We start from the raw sequence: 22183 nt of genomic DNA on the forward strand, positions 1-22183 counted from the left end.
ATTTCATTTTACAGTACCTTTGTTCAGACTATTTTCTCTTTGTGAATTGGAAACTGTAAATCAGTGAAATGAAATAAAAAGGCAACTATAGAATAGACCATCAGAGGGCACTATTCTCTAACTCCAGAGGAAAAGCCTTTACTCTGAAACAAGGAAGAAGTATTAGCTCTGCAACAGACCCGAGATAGCATTGAGATTTTATCCCTTTATTTTGAGAATGAGACAATTGAGGTGCGGGGGAAGCAAATGACTTGCCCAACATCATACAAATTTTAGGACTAACGTGAGAATTAGGCACTAGTCTCCTGACTTACAGCACATCATGATTCTTTGTGACATCAGAGACAGACCTAGACTTTCCTATGGGCATATGCTAACAAGCTCTTTTCCACTGGGATTTCCCTGCTATGAGATGTACACCTGAAGTTGCTGAAACTGCTCTCAGGAAAGGTAGGCAAAGAGGGATGGAGAGACCAGGACCTGGTGGCATTTGAGCGCCCAATAAACTGTGCTTGAAATAGTGCCACCTCTTGGATGTTTTGGTTATGCAAACCTGTGTAATTCCTTTCTATTTAAAGCCAGTTGGTACAGGGTTTTCTGTCACTTGCAACCAAGAATCTTGAATATGGGAAGCTCCTCTGCTTTGTCAGAGGGTCAATGGAATTCAGAACATGTGACTTATTTTGGAAAGAGAAAAAAAGGTTCTAGGTAACACCAGGACTGGATTTGCAAGGTGATAACTAAGGACAGAAAAACATATGAGGACATTCTCATGTTTCATTTTCCCCCAGAAATGTTAGTTCCTAAGTTGTGGATACAATTGTTTTTTTTTTTTTTTCTCTGCTGAATTCTTGGTTACATTCTTGGAAGGTAAACTATTTCAAAGACCATTAAGAAAATATGCTGGTAAAAGGTAGATGCATGCTTTGTGACCTTTAATACAATAGTGTCCCCTGACTCTCTATGGGTAAAGAGTAGGGAGTAAAAATACCGAACAGTTGATGTACTTTGCTTTACGTGGGTTATCTCACTTCTACCCCATAGCACCTTTGCAAAGAAATCTCATGTCTCTTTTACAGATGCAATAGAGACAAAGAAGTTATGAACTGCCTAACGTCATCCAGTTAGTATGTATAAATATTAGGACTTGAACTCAAGTCTGTGCTCTTGCTTTATGCTAGATGTGCTTGTATCCCATCTGAACCCAGGCCTCACAAATTTCCTAGGAACTTCAGAACATGATACTTCTGATTGAGATGTTAGCTGTTAATCATCTTTCACTAAGAGGGCATGATGAGGCGTGTTCTCTTACATTGACCCCCTAAGAGGCCTGCTGTAAGAAGCAACAACCTCTCCTTTTCCTGTCTGCCACCTGCTCAGCAGCCATAAAGCAGCAACCATGCACGAATTTATCCCCATTCACATTGGCCAGGCTGGTGTTAAGATTGGCAATGCCTGTTAGGAGTTCTATTGCCTGGAATACGGCATCCAGTCCAATGACCAGATGACAGGTGACAAGACCATTAGGGGAGGAGATGACCCTTAAATACCTTCTTCAGTGAGACAGGTGCTGGCAAGCACGTTCCCGGGGTGGTGTTTGTAGACCTGGAACCCACAGCCATTGATGAAGTTCACACTGGCCCCTACCTCCAGCTTTTCTACCCTGAGAAGCTCATCACAGGCAAGGAAGATGCTGCCAACCCGAGGGCACTACACCGTTGGCAAGGAGATCAGTGACCTTGTCTTGAACCGAATTTGGAAACTGGCCAACCAGTGTACAGGTCTTCAGGGCTTCTTGGTTTCCCATAGCTTTGGAAGGGGAACTGGTTCCAGGTTTACCTCCCTGCTGATGGAACATCTCTCTGTCAATTATGGCAAGAAGTCCAAGCTGGAGTTCTCTATTTACCCAGCCCTCCAGGTTTCCATTGCTGTAGTTGAGCCCTACAACTCCATCTTCACTACACACACCACCCTGGAGCATTCTGATTGTGCCTTCATGGTAGACGATGAGGCCATCTATGACATCTGTCAAATAAACCTCGATACTGGGGCATCTGGGTGGCTCAGTCAGTTAAGCATCTGACATCAGCTCAGATGATGATCTCACGGTTCGTGAGTTTGAGCCTCATGTCAGGCTCTGTGCTGACAGCTCAGAGTCTGAAGCCTGCTTCAGATTCTGTGTCTCCCTCTCTGCCCCTCCCCCATTCATGCTCGGTCTCTGTCAAAAATAAACATTAAAAAAAAGTTGTGTGTGTGTGTGTTTTTTTTTTTTTTGAACCTGGATATTGAATGCCCAACATACACTAACCTGAATAGTTTGATAGGTCAAATTGTGTCCTCGATCACTGCTTCCCTCAGATTTGATGGAGTCCTGAATGTTGATCTGACAGAATTCCGGACCCCACATCCACTTCTTTCTGACCACACATGCCCCTGTCATCTCTGCTGAGAAAGCCAACCATGAGCAGTTTTCTGTAGCAGAGATCACCAAGGCATGCTTTGAGCCAGCCAACCAGATGGTGAAATGGTAAATACATGGCTTGCTGCCTGTTGTACTGTGATGATGTGGTTCCCAAAGATGTCACTAATGTCAATGCCACCATCAAGACCAAGCGCACCATCCAGTTTGTGGACTTGTGCCCACTGGATTCAAAGTTGACATTAATTACCAGCCTCCCACCGTGGTACCTGGTGGAGACCCGGCCAAAGTACAGAGAGTTGTGTGCATGCTGACCAACACCACAGTCATTGCTGAGGCCTGGGATCCCTTGGACCACAAGTTTGACCTGATATATACCAAGCATGCCTTTGTTCACTAGTATGTGGGTGAGGGAATGGAGGAAGGAGAGTCTTCTGAGGCTTGTGAGGACATGGCTGCCTGAGAAGGATTATGAGGAGGTTGCTGTGGATTCTGATGGAAGGAAAGGGTGAAAGGGAGAGGAATACTAAAGTTAAAAATGTTATAAAGATACTGCTTTTACAGGGAAGCTTCTTCTGTTTTAAGAATAAAGGTTGCACTCATAACTGGTGAAGAAATTGAATCAGTTACCAAAAATCTCCCAACAAATAAGACTTCTGGGCCAGATGGCTTCCCAGGGGAATTCTAGCAGACTCATTCTATGAAGCCACCAGAGACCTCACACAAAAAAGGAGAACTACAGGCCAATATCCCTGATGAATATGGATGCAAAAATTCTCAACAAGATACTAGCAAATCGAATTCAAAGCATATAAAAAATTATTCACCATGATCAAGTGGGATTCATTCCTGGGCTGCAGAGCTGGTTCAAAATTCACAAATCAATCAATGTGATACATCACATCAATAAAAGAAAGGATAAGAACCATATGATCCTGTCAATAGATGCAGAAAAAGCATTTGACAAAACATAGCATCCTTTCTTAATAAAAACCTTCAAGAAAGTCATGGTAGAAGGAACATACCTAGACATCATAAAAGCCATATATGAAAAGCCCACAGCTAATATCATCCTCAATGGGGAAAAACTGAGAGCTTTCCCCCTGAGTTCAGGAACACGACAGGGATGTCCATTCTCACCACTGTCGTTTAACATATTGTTGGAAGTCCTGGTGTCAGCAATCAGACAACAGAACGAAATAAAAGGCATCAAAATTGGCAAAGAAGAAGTCAAACTTTAAGTTTTTGCAGATGACATGATACTTTACATGGAAAACCCAAAAGACTCCACCAAAAGGCTGCTAGAACTGATACATGAATTCAACAAAGTTGCAGGGTGCAAAATCAATGTACAGAAATCGGTTGCATTTCTATACACCAATAATGAAGCAACAGAAAGAGAAATAAAGAAATAGATCCCATTTATAATTGCACCAAGAACCATAAAATACCTATGCATAAACCTAACCAAAGTTATAAAAGATATGTATGTTGAAAACTATAGAAAACTTATGAAGGAAATTGAAGAAGACAAAGAAATGGAAAAACTTTCCATGCTCGTGGATTGGAGGAACAAATATTGTTAAAATGTCAATACTATCCAAAGCTATCTACACATTCAATGCAATCCCAATCAAAATTCCACCAGCATTCTTCTCGAAGCTAGAATAAGCAATCCTAAAATTCATATGGAACAACAAAAGACCCAGAATAGCCAAAGTAATATTCAGGAAGAAAATCAAAGCAGGAAGCATCACAATCCCAGACTTTAGCCTCTACTACAAAGCTGTAATCATCAAGACAGTATGGCATTGGCACAAAAACAGACACATAGACCAATGGAATAGAATAGAGAACCCAGAATTGGACCCACAGATGTATGGCCAACTAATCTTTGACAAAGCAGGAAAGAGTATCCATGAGAAAAAAAGTCTCTTTAGCAAGTGGTACTGGGAGAACTGGACAGTGACATGCAGAAGAATGAACCTGGACCACTTTCTTACACCATACACAAAAATAAACTCAAAATGGATGAAAGACCTGAATGTGAGACAGGAAACCATCAAAACCCTGGAGGAGAAAGCAGGCAACAACCTCTTTGATCTCAGCCACAGAAATTTCTTGCTCAACATGTCTCCAAGGGCAAGCGAATCAAAAGCAAAAATGAACTGCTGGGACCTCATCAGGATAAAAAGCTTCTGCACTGCAAAAGAAATAATCAACAAAACAAAGGCAACTTACAGAATGGGAAAAGATGTTTTCAAATGACATATCGGATAAAGGGTTAGTGTCCAAAATCTATAAAGAATTTACCAAACTCAACACCAGAAAAACAAATAATCCAGTGAAGAAATGGGCAGAACACATGAATAGACACTTTTCCAAAGAAGACATCCAGATGGCCAACAGATGCATGAAAAGATGCTCAATGTCACTCATCAGGGAAATACAAATTGAACCCACACTGAGATAACGCCTCACACCAATAAGAGTCGCTAAAATTAACAACTCAAGAAACAACAGATGCTGGCAAGGATGTGGAGAAATGGGAAACCTCTTGCACTGTTGGTGGGAATGCAAACTGGTGCAGCCACTATGGAAAACAGTGTGGAGATTCCTCAAAAAATTAAAAATAGAACTACCTTATGACCCAGCAATAGCACTACTAGGTATTTCTCCAAAGGATACAGGAGTGCTGATTCATAGGGGCACAGTACCCCAATGTTTACAGCAGCACTTTCAACAATAGCCAAATTATGGAAAGAGCCCAAATGTCCAACTGATAAATGAATAAAGAAAATAAGGAATACTTCTTGGCAATGAGAAAGAATGAAATCTTGCCATTTGCAACAATGTGGATGGAACTGGAGGGTATTATGCTAAGTGAAATAAGTCAGAGAAAAACAGATATCCCATGTTTTCACTCATATGTGGATCTTGAGAAACTTAAGACCCCTGGGGGAAGGAAAGGGGGAAAAATGTTACAAACAGAGAGGAAGGGAGGAAAACCATAAGAGACTCTTACATACAAAGAACAATCTGAGGGTGGATTGGGGGATGGGAGAGAGGGGGAAATGAGTGATGGGCATTGAGGAGGGAACTTGGGATGAGCACTGGGTGTTGTATGTAAGCGATCAACCACAGGAATCTACCCCCAAAACCAAGAGCACACTTTACACCCTATATGTTAGCCAATTTGACAATAAATAATATGAAAAAAAAGAATAAAGGTTGAGCTCTGATCAGTTAATTTGTATGTAGCAGTATATACTCTCGTATATAATTACTGACCTATGCTTTAAAACACAGCACTCTGTTACAGATTCAAGCTGTCCATTTCTCTGATAGGTTTGAATACAAGTATTCCCTGTCTTAAGTGAAAAAAAAAAAGGACACAGTGATAGCATAATGTATTCAAAAGGTATACAAAAAATGCAGTTATTCAGTAGATAACCACAGTTTGAGAGAGAGTTTTGCTCAAAAGTTCCTCTCTAAATAATTTTTACCCACTTTTTCCCCCTGTTTTAGGTATAACATACATAAAATGTATAAAGAGAGCTCATCTTAAGTGCACATCTTGGTCACTTTAACATATTAATAACCATGAATCAGATTAAGATGCAGAACATGTCTAACACTGTCGAAGTTTCTTTCATGCCTTTCCATTTGGTGCTAGTCCACTCCTGCCCAGCAGCAACCACTGGTGGGGTTGGATAATGGTTACTTAGTGTTGTCTGTTCTTGAACTTATAAATTGAGTCATACAGTATCTGGTCTTTTTTTTTTTTTTTTATTAATCTGACTTCTTTACTCAACATGAGATTTGTAAGATTCATCCCTTTTGTGAGTAACGGTTCTTTCTTTTCTATCCTTGTACATTGCTCTTTTTTTAAACTGAGGTATAATGACATGTAACATTATCCTAGTTCCAGGTGTATCATTTCATATAAATACTGCAAAATGATTACCACAATGAGTCTAGTTAAATCTGCCACTAAACCTAATGACAACATTTTTTTTTCTTGTAACAAGAACTTTTAAGTCTATTCTCTTAGCAACTTGCAAACAGGCAATATAGTATTATCAACTATCACCATTCTCCCATTTCTCCCATTTCTTCACCCATGGTACCTTCACCCGTTTCTCCCAGCCTTCACCCCCTACTTCTGGAAACCACCAATCTGTTCTCCATATCTATGAGTTTGTGACTGTGTGTATTTAGGACTCCCCATGTAAGTGAGGTCATACTGTATTTTGTCTTTCTCTGACTTATTTCAGTATAATGCCTTCAAGGTCCATCCATGTTGTCACAAATGGCAGTACAGTAAATCCTTGGATTAAGAGTAACTTGTTCTGTGAGTTTTCCACAAGACAAGCAAACATTTCTAATAAATTTTAACTTGATAAACGAGTGATGTTAACTTGCAATACGAGTAGTACATGATGCTGAATATCACATAATCACAGCTGAGCCAATGATTCTTGAAATTCGTGTTGATATACAAGTGCTTTGGATTACAGGCATGTTTCTGGAGCAAATCATGCTTGCAAACCAATGTTTTACTATATTTTCTTCTTTTGATGGCAGAATAGTATTCCATTATGTATGTATATACCACACTTGGTTTATTCATGCATCCACTGATGGGCACTTAGGTTGCTTTCCTGTCTTGGCTATTGTGATAATGCTGCAGTGAACGTGATGGTAAGGGGATGCAGATCTTTTTGTTTTAACTTTCTTCAGTTATATACCCATAGAATTTCTTGATCATATGGTAGTACTAGTTTTAATTTTTTGGGTGACCTCCCCATACTGTTTTCAGTAGTGGATGCAAAAATGTATGCTTCCACCAATAGCACACTAGCAATATCTCCTCTCCACACTCTTGCCAATACTTCTTTCTTTTTGGTAAGAGTCATTTTAACAGGTGTGAGGTGATATCTCACTGTGGTTTTGATTTGCATTTCCCTGATGATTAGTGATGTTGAGCACATTTTCATGTATCTATTGGCCATTTGTATATTTCCTTTGGCAAAATGTCCATGCAGATCCTCTGCCCATTTTTCAGTCAGATGGCTTTTACGGTATTGAGTTGTATAGTTTGGATATTAACATTTCATCAGAAGATTTGCAAATAGTTTCCCTCAGTAAGTTGCGTTCTCATTTTGCTGATGGTTACTTTGCTGTGCAGAAGTTTTTTAGTTTGATGTAGTCCTAGTTGTTTATTTTTGCTTTTTCTGCCTTTGCTTTTGAGGTTGAATCCAAAAAATCATCACCAAGATTAATGTCAAGAAGATAACCACCTTTTTTTCTAAGAGATTTATGCTATCAGGTTTAACATTCAAATATGTAAGTTGTTGTCTTTTGTTTTTGTTTTTTAGAGAGAGAAAGCACATGAGCATGGGAGAAGGGCTGAGGGAGAGGGAGAGGCAGAGAGAGAGAGAGAGACAGAGAGAGAGAGAGAGAGAATCTAAATAGGTGCCACGCATTGTGTGGAGCCCGATGAGAGGCTCAGCCCCACGACCCTGGGACCATGTCCTGAGCCAAAATCAAGAGTTGGATGTTCAATTGACTGAGCTACCTGGTGCCCCTGTAAGTCATTTTTAAAATTGGAATTGACATACAAATGTTACATTAGTTTCAAGTGTACAACATAGTGATTTGACCACTCTGTACATTATGCTGTGCTGACCACAAATGGAGCTCCTATCTGTCACCATACAATATAATTGACTATATTCCTATTCTATACCTTTGATCCCCACGATTTATTCGTTCTCTAAGTGGAAGCCTATACCTCCCACTTAATCTTCACCAATTTTTCCCATCCCCCAGCCCCTTCTCCTCTAGCAACCATGTTTGTCTTTTATGGGTCTGTTTCTGCATATTTGTTTGCCTGCTTGTTCATTAGATTCCACATATAAGTGACATCATGGTATTTGTTTTTCTTTGCCTGACCAATAGGTCACTTAGCATCATTTAGCATAATGCCCTGTAAGTCCATACATATTGTTGCTAATGTCAAGATCTCATTTTTTCTGATGGCTGAGTAATATTTCAGTGTGTGTGTGTGTGTGTGTGTGTGTGTGTGTGTCCATTCATCATCTGTTCCTGTATCAATGGACACATAGGTTGTTTACATATCTTGGCTATTGTAAATAATGTTGCAATAAACATGGGGGTGCTTATATCTTTTCAAATTAATGTTTTCATTTTCTTTGGGTAAATACTCAGTAGTGGAATTACTGGATTATATGACATTTCTATTTTTAACTTTTTTGAGGAAACCCATACTGTTTTCCACTGTGACTATACCAATTTGTATTCCCACCAACAGTGCACAAGGGTTCCCTTTTCTGCACATTCTAACACTTGTTATTTCTTGTCTTTTTTATTCTAGCCATTTGAACATGACTAAGGTCATACCTCATTGTGGTTTTCATTTGCATTTCCTTGATGATTAAGGATGTTGAGCCTCCTTCTTGTTTCTGTTTGCCACCTGTGTGTCTTCTTTGGGAAAGTGTCTATTCAGGTCTTCTGCCCATTTTTTAATCAGACTGTTTATTTTGGTGTTGAGTTGTATAGTTGTATAAGTTCTTTATATATTTTAGACATTAAACCCTTATCAGATATGTCTTTTGCAGATATCTTCTACCATTTGGTAGGTTGTCTTTTGTTTTGTTAATGGTTTCCTTCATTATGTGAAAGCTTTTTATTTTGGTTTAGTCCCACTGGTTTATTTTTGCTTTTGTTTCCTTGCTGAGGAGATATATTGATGAAGATGTTGCCAAGGCTGATGTTAAATAGATTATTATGTTTTCTTATAGGAGTTTTATGGTTTCAGGTCTTACATTTAGGTCTTTAATCCATTTTGAGTTTATTTTTGTGTATAAGAAAGTGGTCCAGTTTCATTCATTTGCATGTAGGTGTCCAGTTTTCCCAGCAGCATTTATCAAAGAAAATACAGTTTTCTCCCCAATTGTATATTCTTGCCTCCTTTGTCACAGATTAATTAACTATATAAGAGTGATTTTAGGAGCATCTGGGTGTCTCAGATGGTTAAGCAACCGACTCTTGATTTTGGCTCAGGTCGTGGTCTTGCTACTAGTGAGTTTGAGCTCTGCATCGGGCTCTCCGCTGATAGCAAGGAGCCTGCTCTCTGCCTCCCTCACTTGCCCTCACTCTCTGCCCCTCCTGCTCGCTTGTGTGCACTCTCTCTCTCAAATAAATAAACATTAAAAATAAATAATAAATGGATGGAGACCTCATGAGGGTCTTCCAATTAAAAAAAATGGGCTTATTTTTGGGCTTTTTATTTTGTTCCATTGACTTATAGGTCTGTATTTATACCATACTGTTTTGAGTAATATAGCTCTGTAGTATATCTGGAAATCTGGTGTTGTGATACCTCCAGCTTTGTTCTTCCTTCTCCAGATTTCTTTGGTTATTTGACATATTTTGTAGTTCCAGACAAATTTTAGTATTTTTTGTTCTATTTCTATGAAAAATTCTATTGGTATTTTGAATCTACTGATTGCTTTGGATAGTACAGACATTTAATGATATTAATTTTTCCAATCCATAAACATGGTATGTCTTTCCATTTGTTTCTGTTATCTTCAATTTCTTACATCAGTGTTTTATAGTTTTCAGAATACAGAGTTTTCACTGCTTTGGTGAAATTTATTCCTAGGTATTTTATTGTTTTTCATGCAGTTGTAAATGGAATTGTTTGTTAATCTTTTTCTGCTACTTCATTATTCATGTATAAAATGGAACCTATTTATGGTATTTTGTATCCTACAACTTTACTAAATTCATTTATTACTTTGAATAGTTTTTTTGTGTGTGTGGAATCTTTAGCATTTTGTATGTATGGTATCATGCCATCTGCAAATAATGACAGATTTACTTCTTACCAATTTGGATGGTTTGTATTTCTTTTTCTCATCTGATTGTTGTGGTTAGTATTTCCAGTACTATCTACAATAAAAGTGGTGTGAGTGAATATCCTGGTCTTGTTTCTGATCTTAGAGGAAAAGCTTTCAGTTTGAAAGCCAAAATCAAGTCTCATCATTGAGTATGATATTATATGATATTAGCTGAGGGTTTTTCATGTATGGACTTATTATTTTTGAGGTCTATTCCCTCTAACCCCATTTTGTTAAGGATTTTCATCATGAACAAATGTTGAATTTTGTCGAATGCTTTTTCAGCATCTATTGAGATGATCACATGATTCTTATTTTTTCTTTTGTTAATGTGGTATTAAACCATTCTTGCATTCCTGGAGTAAATACCACTTGATTATGGTGAATAATCCTTTTAATGTATTGTTGAGTGTGGTTTGCTAATATTTTGTTGACAATTTTTTCATCTGTTTATCAAGGATATTGGCCTGTAGCTTTTTTTTGTTTTTTGTATAGGGTAATGTTGGCCTGTAGAATGTATTTGGAACTTTTCCTTCCTCTTCTGTTTTTGGAACAGTTTGAGAAGAATAGGTATTAACTCTTCTGTACATGTTTGGTAGAATTCACCTATAAAGCCATCTAGTCCTGGACTTTTGTTTGTTGGAAGTTTTTTGATTACCAATTCAATTTTGTTTTTAGTAATTGGTTTGTTTAGATTTTCTATTTCTCCTGATTTAGTTTTGGAAGATTGTATGTTTTGAGGAATTCATCCATTTCTTCTTGGTTGTCCAATTTGGTGGCATATAATTTTTTGTAGTAGTCTCTTACTTATCCTTTGTATTTCTGTGGTGTCAATCATTACTTCTCTTTCATTTCTGATTTTATTTATTTATATGGGTCCTTTTTCTTTTTTTCTTGATGAGTCAGCTAAAGTTTTATCACTTTTATTTATCTTTTCAAAGAAGTAGTCCTTGGTTTCAGGGATCTTTTCTGTTTCTTTTGAAAGTCTCTATGTCATTAATTTCTGCTCTGTTCTTTATTATTACCTTCCTTCTACTAACCTTGGGATTTGTTCTTTTTCTAGTTCCTTTAAGTTTAGATTGTTTGAGATTTTTCTTGTTCCTCAAGGTGGACCTATCTCTATAAATTTTCCTCTTAGGACTGCTTTCACTGGATCCTAAAGATTTTGGACTGCTGTTGGGTGTTCATTTTCCTTTGTTTCCATGAATTTCTAAATTTCCTCTTTGATTTATTGGTTGACTCTTTCATTGTTTAGTAGCATTGTTTAGTAGCATTGATGTCGTTTCATATCACTGTGCCATAAAATGATGCTTAATATGATTTTAATCTCCTTAAATTTATTGAGACTTATTTTGTGGCCTAACGTGTGATCTCTCCTGGAGAATGTTCCATGTACACTTGAAAATAATGTATATTCTGTCATTTTTAGATGGAATGTTCCATATATATTTGTTAAGTCTATCTGGCCTAATGTGTTGTTCAAAAATACTGCTTCCTTATTTATTTTCTGGCTGGCTGATCTATTCACTGAAGTAAGTGGGATGTTAAAGTCCCCTAATATCATTGTTTTACTGTCAGTTTCTCTGTTTATGTCTGTTAATATCTGGTTTATGTATTTAGGTGAGCCTATGTTATGTGCATAGATACTTACAATCGTTTTATCCTCTTCTCTGATCAATCTCTTTATCATTAGTAATGCCCTTATTTGTATCTTGTTACAATTATTGCTTTTTAAGTCAATTTTACCTGATATAAGTATTGCTAACCAGCTTTTTCTCTTCTTTGCCTCCTTCCATTGGCATGGAATATCTTTTCCATCCCCTTAACTTTCAGCCTGTATCTGTCTTTAGATCTGGAGTTTCTCGTACTCAAAAAAAAACAAAAACAAAAACAGGTATTATTATTATCATCATCATCATCATCAACTTAGTCATCCTATGTCTTTTGATTGGAGCAATTAGGGCATTTACATTTATTTTATTATTTTTTTTTAATTTTTTTTTATTTTTTTAAAATTACATCCAAATTAGCATATAGTGAAACAATGATTTCAGGAGTAGATTCCTTAGTGCCCCTTACTCATTTAGCCCATCACCCCTCCTACAACCCTTCCAGTAACCCTCAGTTTGTTTTCCATATTTATGAGTCTCTTCTGTTTTGTCCCCTTCCCTGTTTTTATATTATTTTTATTTCCCTTCCCTTTTGTTCATCTGTTTTGTCTCTTAAAGTCCTCATATGAGTGAAGTTATATGATTTTTGTCTTTCTCTAATTTCACTTAGCATAATACCCTCCAGTTCCATCCACGTAGTTGCAAATGGCAAGATTTCATTCTTTTTGATTGCCAAGTAATACTCCATTTATATATATATACACACACACACACACACACACACACACACACATTTTCTTTATCCATTCATCCATTGATGGACATTTGGGCTCTTTCCATACTTTGGCTATTGTTGATAGTGCTGCTATAAACATGGGGGTGCATGTGTCCCTTCGAAACAGCACACCTGTATCCTGTGGATAAAAGGGCATTTACATTTAAAGTAATTATTGGTAAGTATGTACTTATTGCCATTTTGTTAATTGTTTTTGGGTTATTTTTGCAGTTTTTCCCTGTTCCTTTCTACTTCTGTTTCTCTCTGTCCTCTTTCCTTATGATTGATGACTTTCTTTAGTGTTGTGCTTTTATTCTTTAAAGCTTTTTTTTTTTTTTTTTGTCTATTTAGGTTTTTGGCATGGTTAGCATGAGGTTCATATATAACATCCTAAGAATATAGCAGTCTATGTTGATTGTCATTTAAGTTCATTAAAATCACTAAATTTTTACTCCCCGCCTTTCACATTTTATGTATGTTGTCGTATCTTACATCTTTAAAAAATCCCAATTTTTAGATATAATTGATTTCACTACTTTGTCTTTTAACCTTCATACTAGCTTTGTGATTGCTTATTACCTGTACTGTATGTTTGCTTTTACTCATGAAATTTTTTCTTTTCATAATTTTCTTCCAATCATGACCTTTTCTTATCCACTTAAAGAAGTCCCTTTAATATTTTTTTATAAGGTTCATTTTGTAGTGATGAACCTTTTAAAACTTTTTTCTTTTTGGCTTGGGGAACTCTATTCTGTCCTTCGATTTTGAATGATAACATTGTCAGGTGGAGTATTCTTGGTTGTAAATTTTTTCCTTCAGCTCTTTATTTTTATATTTATTTTTTTAATGTGTATTTATTTTTGACAGAGTGTGAGCAGGGGACGGGCAGAGAGAGAGGGAGACACAGAATCTGAAGCAGGCTCCAGGCTCTGAGCTGTCGGCACAAAGCCTGATGCAGGGCTTGAACTCACAAACCATGAGGTCACGACCTGAGCCAAAGTCAGATGCTTACCCAACTGGGCCATCCGGGTGTCACTCCTTCAGCACTTTAAATATATTGTTCCACTCCCTTCTGGCCTACAGTTTCTGCTGAAAACTCAGCTGATAGGCTTATGGCATTTCCATACGTATGTAACTAGTTGCTTCTCAAAATCTTGCTGTCTCTTTGATCTTTGACATTTTAATTATTAGGTATTGTGGTGTGGACCTGTTTGGGTTCATCTTGTTTGGAACTCTGTGCTTCCTCAACCTGGATGTATATTTTCTTCCCCAGATTAAACAATTCCCCAGCTATTATTAAAATGATTCTTCTGCCCCTTCCTCTCTTCTCCTTCTTGGACCCCTATAATGCAAGTGTTTGTGTGTTTGCAGTTCAAAGGATCTGTTAACATGTCCTCATTTTAAAAACATCTTTTTTCTTTTTGCTGTTCAGTGTAGGTGCTTTCTGTTACCGTCTTCCAGTTCGCTGATCCTTTTTTCTGCATGCTCTAATCTATGAGGATTTTCCATAATATTTTTTATTTCAGTTATTTTTTTCAGCTGATTTTTTAAAATATTTACTATCTCTTAACATTCTGAATTCATCCACTCTTCTCTCCAGTCCAGTGAGCATCTTTATGATCATTACTTTGAAGTCCTTATCAAGTAGGTTGGTTATCTCTGTTTCATTTCTTTTTCTGAGATTTTTGTCTTTTTTCATTTGAAGCGTACTCCTAGGTCTCATTTTGCTTGACTTTTTGTGTTTCTGTAAACTAGGTAGAATAGGTGCTTCTAAACTCCAAGGAGTGTTCTTGTGCACAGTTGTCTCCTGTGTAGGTTATGTGTGCCTGGTGACTTTGGCTGGCTGGAGGTGTGGGGGAGGGGAGATCACAGAGCACTCCACACAGGGAGCGTCCTGGCAGGGTGGCTGGAGCCAAGGTGAGTGCAGGTTAGGTGCCCTGGCAAGGTATGGGGAGCTGAGAGAGTGCAAAGCTGGGATGTTTTGAAATGTTTCGAGATGCTTTGTGCCTGGGTCACTTTGGTGAGATGGCTAGAGCTGTGTGTGTGTTCATTGCGAGTATCCTGGTGTGTGCCCCACTGGGGCCACTTTGGTGCAATGGCTGGGTGTGGTGTGAGTTTGGGGTTGGGACTCTGAGGCAGTGGGCTGGCTAGGATGTCTGGACCTGCACCTGTCCATGCTACTGATGTGGAAGGGGAATGACAACTGTGGTGCTCACCAGGCTCCAACCGAGAGTTCCAGCAGCAGCCCCATTTGGCAGAGTTCGAGGGAGAGAGCTTTTATATTCTGGTTGCCTTTTTAAACCACAGCTTTTTTCTGCCCCCAGGAAGACAAACCTGGTCCCTGCTCCTCAGTACTCTCTCTCCCCAGTGCAGCTCCCAGCATAGGGGGTGGGGGTGCCTTTCATTACTGGGTATCTCTCCCTCACTGTTCTCTCTGTGGTCTTTTGTGCTACAGCTGCTCAGTCAACCCGGGTCTTCAGGGAGCATTGTTCTATATATATAGGCATAAATTTGATGTGTCCCCGGAAAGTGAATTCAGGGTTTTCCATCACCATGTCGTCTTGGACCAGAAAGTCTAGTCTTTCATTCATTAATTTTTGTGTTTGGTGCAAAACAGTAGTCTAGTTTTTTCTTTTGCATGTGGCTAGCCAGTATTCCCAACACCATTTATCAAAGAGATGGTCCTTTTCCCATGGTACATTCTTGGCTCTTTTGCCATAAATTAACCATATATGCATGGGGTTTTTTTGGGGGGGGCAGGGTTAGTCTGTTTCATCAATCTGTGCTTTTATGCCAAATATCATACTATTTGGATTACTACAGCTTTGTAATATAGTTTGAAATCAGAACAAAGCTGGATGCACCATTGCTATATGTTAATACATCTTCCATACTTACCTTTGTAATGTTAAGAGAATGGGGCTTTAGGAATTATCCAGCTAGTTTCAATCTTACCAAGAAAACATGAATAGTCTGAAGAGTGTATTTTTCCCAGTCAAGGTTGCCTACCACAGTCTCCGTGTTTCCAAACCCGACTTCATCAGATTCTCTTCTAATTCACATTTCCTAAGTATCTCTTGGCATGTATGTTCAGAAGTGTTTATAGGGAATTTACACAAAAGCATAATGGAAGAGAGAGCAGCTGGTAAAACTGAGATGGTTTAACAAGGAAAGGGAAGGAAGCTTTAACTTAAATGAAAAGCTTGTTAGCATCTATAAAAATCTTGCAATTAGGCACCCTTTTCATTGTTCTGAAAAGGGCCCCTTATCTAAACCCACACCCCATCCTGAATGTCCACATGTCTCATGATTAATGTTTGTGGAGGTGGTTTAGAAAGAAGCCGCCAAGGCAGGCTTTCTCCCTTTTTAATGGAAAGGCTCATCAACAGCCTCAGGAATAAGCCAGATGGCAGGGGCAGGGGCAACCTGGGACTAGAAGCAGGCCTCTTAGTGATCCAGGAGACCTCGTGGGCAGGAAACTAGACTTTGGGTTAAGTAAATCCAGTTATACTCTAAGTGAGGATCTGAGAGTCAGAAACAGCTGTGGATGAGCCCAAATAGGGAGAAAGCCCTTTTTGCTCTTCTCAATGCTTATCGTCCTGTGCCCCAAATCCTGAGTTGTCTGTTGTGTCCAGGGAGGGTAAAGCTCAGGAAGGGTGGTGTTACTTTCTATGTTCTGGGTTTCAGTAAGAGAAAAATCTAGGTACAACACATTAGAATTAGAAACAAGTGTCATTTGAGACCTAAATGGACATGTCTATAACTGAGGTCCAGAACGTGATCGAAGTCCTTTTTACTCAATGTGGCCCACAGAGCAGTAGCCATGTCTCCTGGGAGTTTGCTAGAAGTAGGGGAACATGGGCCCCACCCCAGGCCCGCTGAGCCAGAATGTGCACTTTACTAAGACCCCTACACATCCGTATGCAGATTAGTCTGACAAGTCCTGCCCTAGAGTCATTCAGATAGTCATCAGTGAGAAAAGTGAACTGACCAGATGAAGGACATCATTACATTACAAGGGGCTGGGGTAGGAGAGAGATGCTGATCCAAAGATACTAGTTGACAACAGCTCCCCGTCGGGCTTATTGATTCAGTCCTTGGTCTCCAGCTTCGAGTGCCCACAGCACCTAAGTGACCCAGTATTGCTCCGTGTGACCAGCCTGAAAGCCGCTTCCAGTGGTTCTTTCAGCCATTGAGCAAGTCCCTCCCCTTTGAGAGCAGGCTTCTTTCTAAAGACATCTGAGGACTGAAACAAGTAACCGTCACAGAAGATCTGGGCTAATTCTGATCCCCATCATGCTGCAGTTAGTTGTGGAACTCACACATTCAAGAGTTTTCAGAATGCTAATTCCATGTTTTATTTCCTCATACCACATTTAGTTCATCTGCCTTTTTACATCCTGATTTACACAAGCAAACTGCAAATGAAAAAACAGGCATTCTTTAATCCTCCAAAATACATGTATGAAACATAGCACAAACCCTAGTATTTATACATACACAGGCTTAGCTGAAGCAGCTTTATCGCAATTTGTTAAAATTAGCATTACAGTTTAAGTGTTTAGGCCTAGAAAGGTTTGCATCATCTACTATACATAGTTATTTCAGAAGCAGTTAGGACTTAACTAATTGGGGAAAAAAACCTTTAACAGAATGCACTAATGACAATTGTGTAAACTTAAATTATTTATAATTAAACATGTAGGGTCCTGATTCACAAAACTTAGTGCACATCATGATTCATTTATGATTTTCACAGAGAAGATAAGCATTATGTAGAATATTCCCTTGGTAAAATCTAGAATGGTTTTTGGAAGAATGTCAATATGCTTACTGGAAACCAGACAAAGAGTAACAGAACAAAAATTTCAGAAACTGCATTTGGTTTGAAAATGTAAGTAGATAGCAGCAATCTGAATCCCCATGGGCCACAACACAAGGGCTGGTGCCATTGCTGACATTACTCTTGGTGTGTACAGGAGGACAAACAATTCTGCCCTTTAAAAAACAAACAAAATCACTTTCCCTAATCACCACAGGTGAACTAGGGATACCAGTCTCCTAATGCCTAAATCAGCAAATTTAAAGAAAAAAAAGTACCTTCAGTTCAATGGACTTTAGAGGTGAAAGCTTGAGGGAGGGTGACCAACCTATTAACTATTCCAATTATAAAAGAAACAACATAGATTACCCTTGAAGCATTTCAATGGATTCGATAGTGATTTTAACTATACAACAAAGGAGACGACTCAGAGAATTCACAAAGCCACCTGTTTTTAAAATGAAGTGATAAATTTCAGTGAATCAGGTCCCTGGTAAAGGCTTTAAAAAAACCAAAAATTTACAGTAAACGCCTTCAACTCTGGAATGCAGGTATAGTACAGTCACCAGTACGTTACATTTACAAAACTGTTTAGTCAATAGGTGTTCCAGAGTAAGAAAATGTACAAGCCAGTTCACAGTGACTTTAGATACAAGGTTATTAAAATACGTTGTTAATCATAAAAATACTTTACTATGTACACGTACACTGTATAAACTCTAGATTTACCTACTGAAGGGAAGCCTCTAAATCCATTTCAGGCCGAGCGGCCCAAGACACAGGGCTGTTCTGGAACTCGGTCTTCATACCACTCACGGGCAGAGCATCACGCGGTCAGTTTTCAATAAAACAGCAATGTGTTTTTCCTTCTACAGAAGGTCAGTTGGAAGGGTCCGTTTTACTTCCACTGTATTTTACTTTCCTAAATGCTGGTCCAAGTAACTCCGGACACTCACACAATTCGTCTGCAATTTGGTTACACTTTAAGATGAGGCTATAGTTCATTTCATCAGTGATTACACTGTCTCCCTTATAGTCAGGATGGTTTGAGATAAACTCTCTCATCCATCGGGCAACTGTCATTAGTTCTCCTGGGGGGAAAAAATTAAGACAACATAAGAGAAGTGTGTTTGTTTTGTTTTGTTAAGTTGCCACTTAATGACCAGCATAAACACAATCCTGAAGAAAAATCAGTATGACCTCCTGGTGTACCCACCAGAGGGTGGGGAGAAAGGTTTTCCAGAAGAATTACTCCAGGGGAAGAATTTTAGGTTGCAGGCAGGTAACTAGAACACATGCATCCCAAGGTTAGATGCACCCACTTGGGGACACAGCCACCTCTTCAGAAATGGGGAGCCACTAGCATGTCACAAAGACGAGGACTAGAGCTAACACTGCCTGCTGTGTGACAGGCAAGCTGGGGAGTGAGCAGATCAAAGTTCTCAGACAAGGGGACATTTTCTTTTCATTCTGTCTATACGAGAAGATGGTCTTAACTAGGGTGGTAATCATTTCACAATATATGTAAATCAAGCCGTCATGCTGTGTACCTTAAACTCACACAGGGATTCATGTCCATTATTCCTCAAAAAAAACTGGAAAGAAATCAAAAAAGGGAACTAACACATGTATTGGAGCACATGTCCTCCTGTTAAGCTGAAGAGCTGCGACTGATGCAGGCACTGTAGGGTATGGAGGTCCCAGAACCATCTTTGATCAAAGAGGTGAAAAAAATAAGGAAAGGAATAGTTAAGAATGAAGGGAGAGATTGGCAGATACACCATCTTTGGAGTGTGTATCCTTTGAGACTCCAGGAAGTTTATGGAAGCCTCAAGTGAAATGTAGATGACATTGTTATTCTTATTCACAGCTGACAGTTCCCTTGTGCTGGGCCCTTGGTAGGCATGGTTGGTCAATGTGATCTCAAAACAAAAAAGAGGATTCTGGGGTGCTCACTGTATGCAAGGTGGCTGAAGAAGCAGACATCGTGGCTGTCACTTATTTAACCTAGAGTTACTTAGCCCTATAGAGCTGTTGATGATGATGTCCAACAAATACAGCTTCCCATAAATGACTAAAAGGCAATTTAGATACTGTATTTCATTGTCCAAGATGCCATCAACTTAAAGATGCACCACTGCTTTATGAACTATTAAGACAAAAAAGTTCTTATAATTAAAATGTCGATGATTATAAGGTGTCTCCTGCAGAGACCTCAATGTGAAAAATACACTGATAAAATATGGTATATTTGAAAAGACTACATTAAGAAACAATTGTAAGATTTTGAGATTCTGCCTCCATTAAGATTTCAAACAAAAGCAAAGGATACCATACCAGATGCTCTCTTCTTAATTAGCTTTAGGTAGTTCAGAATACTACATCTAGTGTCCACATCCACCTCCATGTTTTCAAGGTAAGAGTTCAGAATCGGTATCAGCCCAGGAAACACACCCTCCTAGGAGAAGCGGGACACATAATTAGTGCCCTGCCCACTGGTGCAGGTGGTGAGGTGCAATGGGCAGGGCATCTACCTTCCCGTTGATGATGGTGTCTATGCTCATCAGGGTGTAGTCCTCCGTGGTCAGTTCCGAGGTGTTCTGGACCTTCCCGTAGCCATCCACCACAGTGTTCCCACCTGCCAGATGAAAGGATGGAGGAGCTTTAGGGGCTTGTGAAAGCCTAGAGTGGGTGACCCTGGGGTGCCTGGCTGGCTCAGTAGGGTCAACATCCGACTCTTGATTTCAGCGCAGGTCATGATCTCAGGGTTCATGGGATCGAGCCCCATGTTGGACTCGGTGCTAACAGCCCAGGGCCAGCTTGGGATTCTCTCTCCCCCTCTGTTTGCCCCTCCCTGGCTGGCACCACTTCTCTCAAGATAAACACTTAGAAAATAAAAATAAAATGAGTGACCCTAGAAATCCAAGAGAATGAATACCTTTGCAAATATCTTTCCTGAAATAAAACATTCCCCGCAAGACAGCATCTCGTTTCTGTGCAACTTTCATGTTTTCATCAACCTAAGGGAGAAAAATAATCACGGCTACATCAGAACATTCTTCATCCAACAGAGAAGGGGTGGTGCCTTCCTTGCTTTTGCAATTAAGACTCACCCCCTCAGAATTCTACTTTCACCTTCAATGCTTTCTGGTTGGAACAAGAGACTTCACTTTTTTGTAGGGCCTGGGTCATTCCAACACAGATTAGTATGTGCTTTTTAGTAAGAATGAGAAAACTTTAAGAGAAGTTTACTTTAAAAAAAATCACAACAAAAACTTAAATTCACATAGGCTGTCTGCATTTCAAAATACCTTTGTGACTGAACCTTGTAAGAAATCTGTGGAGGGCAGGTGGTTGGTTCTCTTCACACAGCACAGTGACTCACACAAGATGCCAGGGTTACAAAAAGCAAAAGAACCCAGAGAACTTCTGGCTCAGTGCTATGCCTTCCCTACCACTAGGGTTTTGCTTTCCTCACTGGTGAGGAAAGGAAAAGAGTTGATAGGTAGTCAGATCTGGAATAAGATTAGTCCTCTAAGAACAGAGGGTCACCAGTATGTTTAGCGCTCTAAGAAGAGAGGGTTCAATCAGGTAGTTCTGGCCACATCAACTATTCATGAGCCCCAATATTTTCTTTAAGAAGTACATACCCAGAAGACTGCTAGGTCATGTGGTATGCCCAGGCCACACACCAGACCAGTTAAATCGGAGCTTTTGACTATGGGTCCCGAGTATCAGTGTCTTTATTTTCTATCAAAGCATCGGTGACACATAATGTTATGTTAGTTTCCAGTGTACAACACAGTGATGCAACAACTGTTGTGCTGTGTTCACTGCAAGTATAGCTCCCGTCTGTCACCATATGATACTATTACAGTATCATTGACTATATTCTCTATGCTTCTTTCATCCCGGTGACTTATCCCATAACTGAAGCCTATACCTCCCACTGTCCTTCCCCATTTACTCACTTCCCCACTCCCTCCCCTTTGGCAACCATCAGTTCTCTGTATTTATGGGTCTGTTTTTTGTTCATTTTGCTTTTTTGGATTCCACACAGAAATGAAATCATAAGGTATTTGTCTTTCTCTGATTTAGGGATAATACTCTCTAGGTCCATCCACATTGTTGCAAATGGCAAGACCTCATTCTTTTTTATGGCTGAGCAATATTCCATTGTATATGTATATACCACATCTTTAATCCATCTATTGGGCACTTGAATTGCATCTGTATCTTGGCTACTGTAAATAATACTGCAATAAACATAGTAGGGGTATGTATCTTTTTGAATTAATATTTTCATGTTCTTTGGGTAAATACCCAACAGTTGAATTAACTGAATCATATGGTAATTCTATTTTTAATTTTTTGAGGAACCTCCATACTGTTTTCCATAGTGGCTGCACCAATTTGCATTCCCACCAATAGTGCACAAGGGTTCCTTTTTCTCCACATCCTTGCCAACATTGTTATTTCTTGTATTTTTAATTCTAGCCATTTGACAGGGGTAAAGTGGTATCTCACTGTGGTTTTCATTTGTATTTCCCTGATAATTAGTGATGCTGAAGAATTTTTCATGTCTGTTGGCCATCTGTATGTCTTCTTTGGAAAGATGTCTATTCA

General features: G+C 39.0%; 1 protein-coding gene and 1 pseudogene across 3 annotated transcripts in view; one reads left to right on the top strand and one right to left on the bottom strand.

Annotated features, from left to right (window-relative positions):
- Positions 1-1399: 1399 nt before the first annotated feature.
- Positions 1400-2949, top strand: LOC125165429 (tubulin alpha-1A chain-like; annotated as a pseudogene).
- A 14119-nt stretch (positions 2950-17068) lies between these two features.
- Positions 17069-22183, bottom strand: part of GCLC (glutamate-cysteine ligase catalytic subunit) — a 50703-nt gene continuing 45588 nt past the window's right edge. For all 3 annotated transcript variants that reach the window (XM_047858323.1, XM_047858322.1, XM_047858324.1), the window contains 4 exons: positions 20496-20577; positions 20092-20195; positions 19895-20015; positions 17069-18648 (listed from right to left, as the gene is read on the bottom strand). In XM_047858323.1, coding sequence (XP_047714279.1) covers positions 18437-18648; positions 19895-20015; positions 20092-20195; positions 20496-20577 — 519 coding nt within the window. In that variant the 3' untranslated portion in view covers positions 17069-18436. The remainder of the gene's footprint in view (positions 18649-19894; positions 20016-20091; positions 20196-20495; positions 20578-22183) is intronic.

The sequence above is a fragment of the Prionailurus viverrinus genome, chromosome B2, assembly GCF_022837055.1.
Source record: "Prionailurus viverrinus isolate Anna chromosome B2, UM_Priviv_1.0, whole genome shotgun sequence".
Lineage (NCBI taxonomy): Eukaryota > Metazoa > Chordata > Mammalia > Carnivora > Felidae > Prionailurus > Prionailurus viverrinus.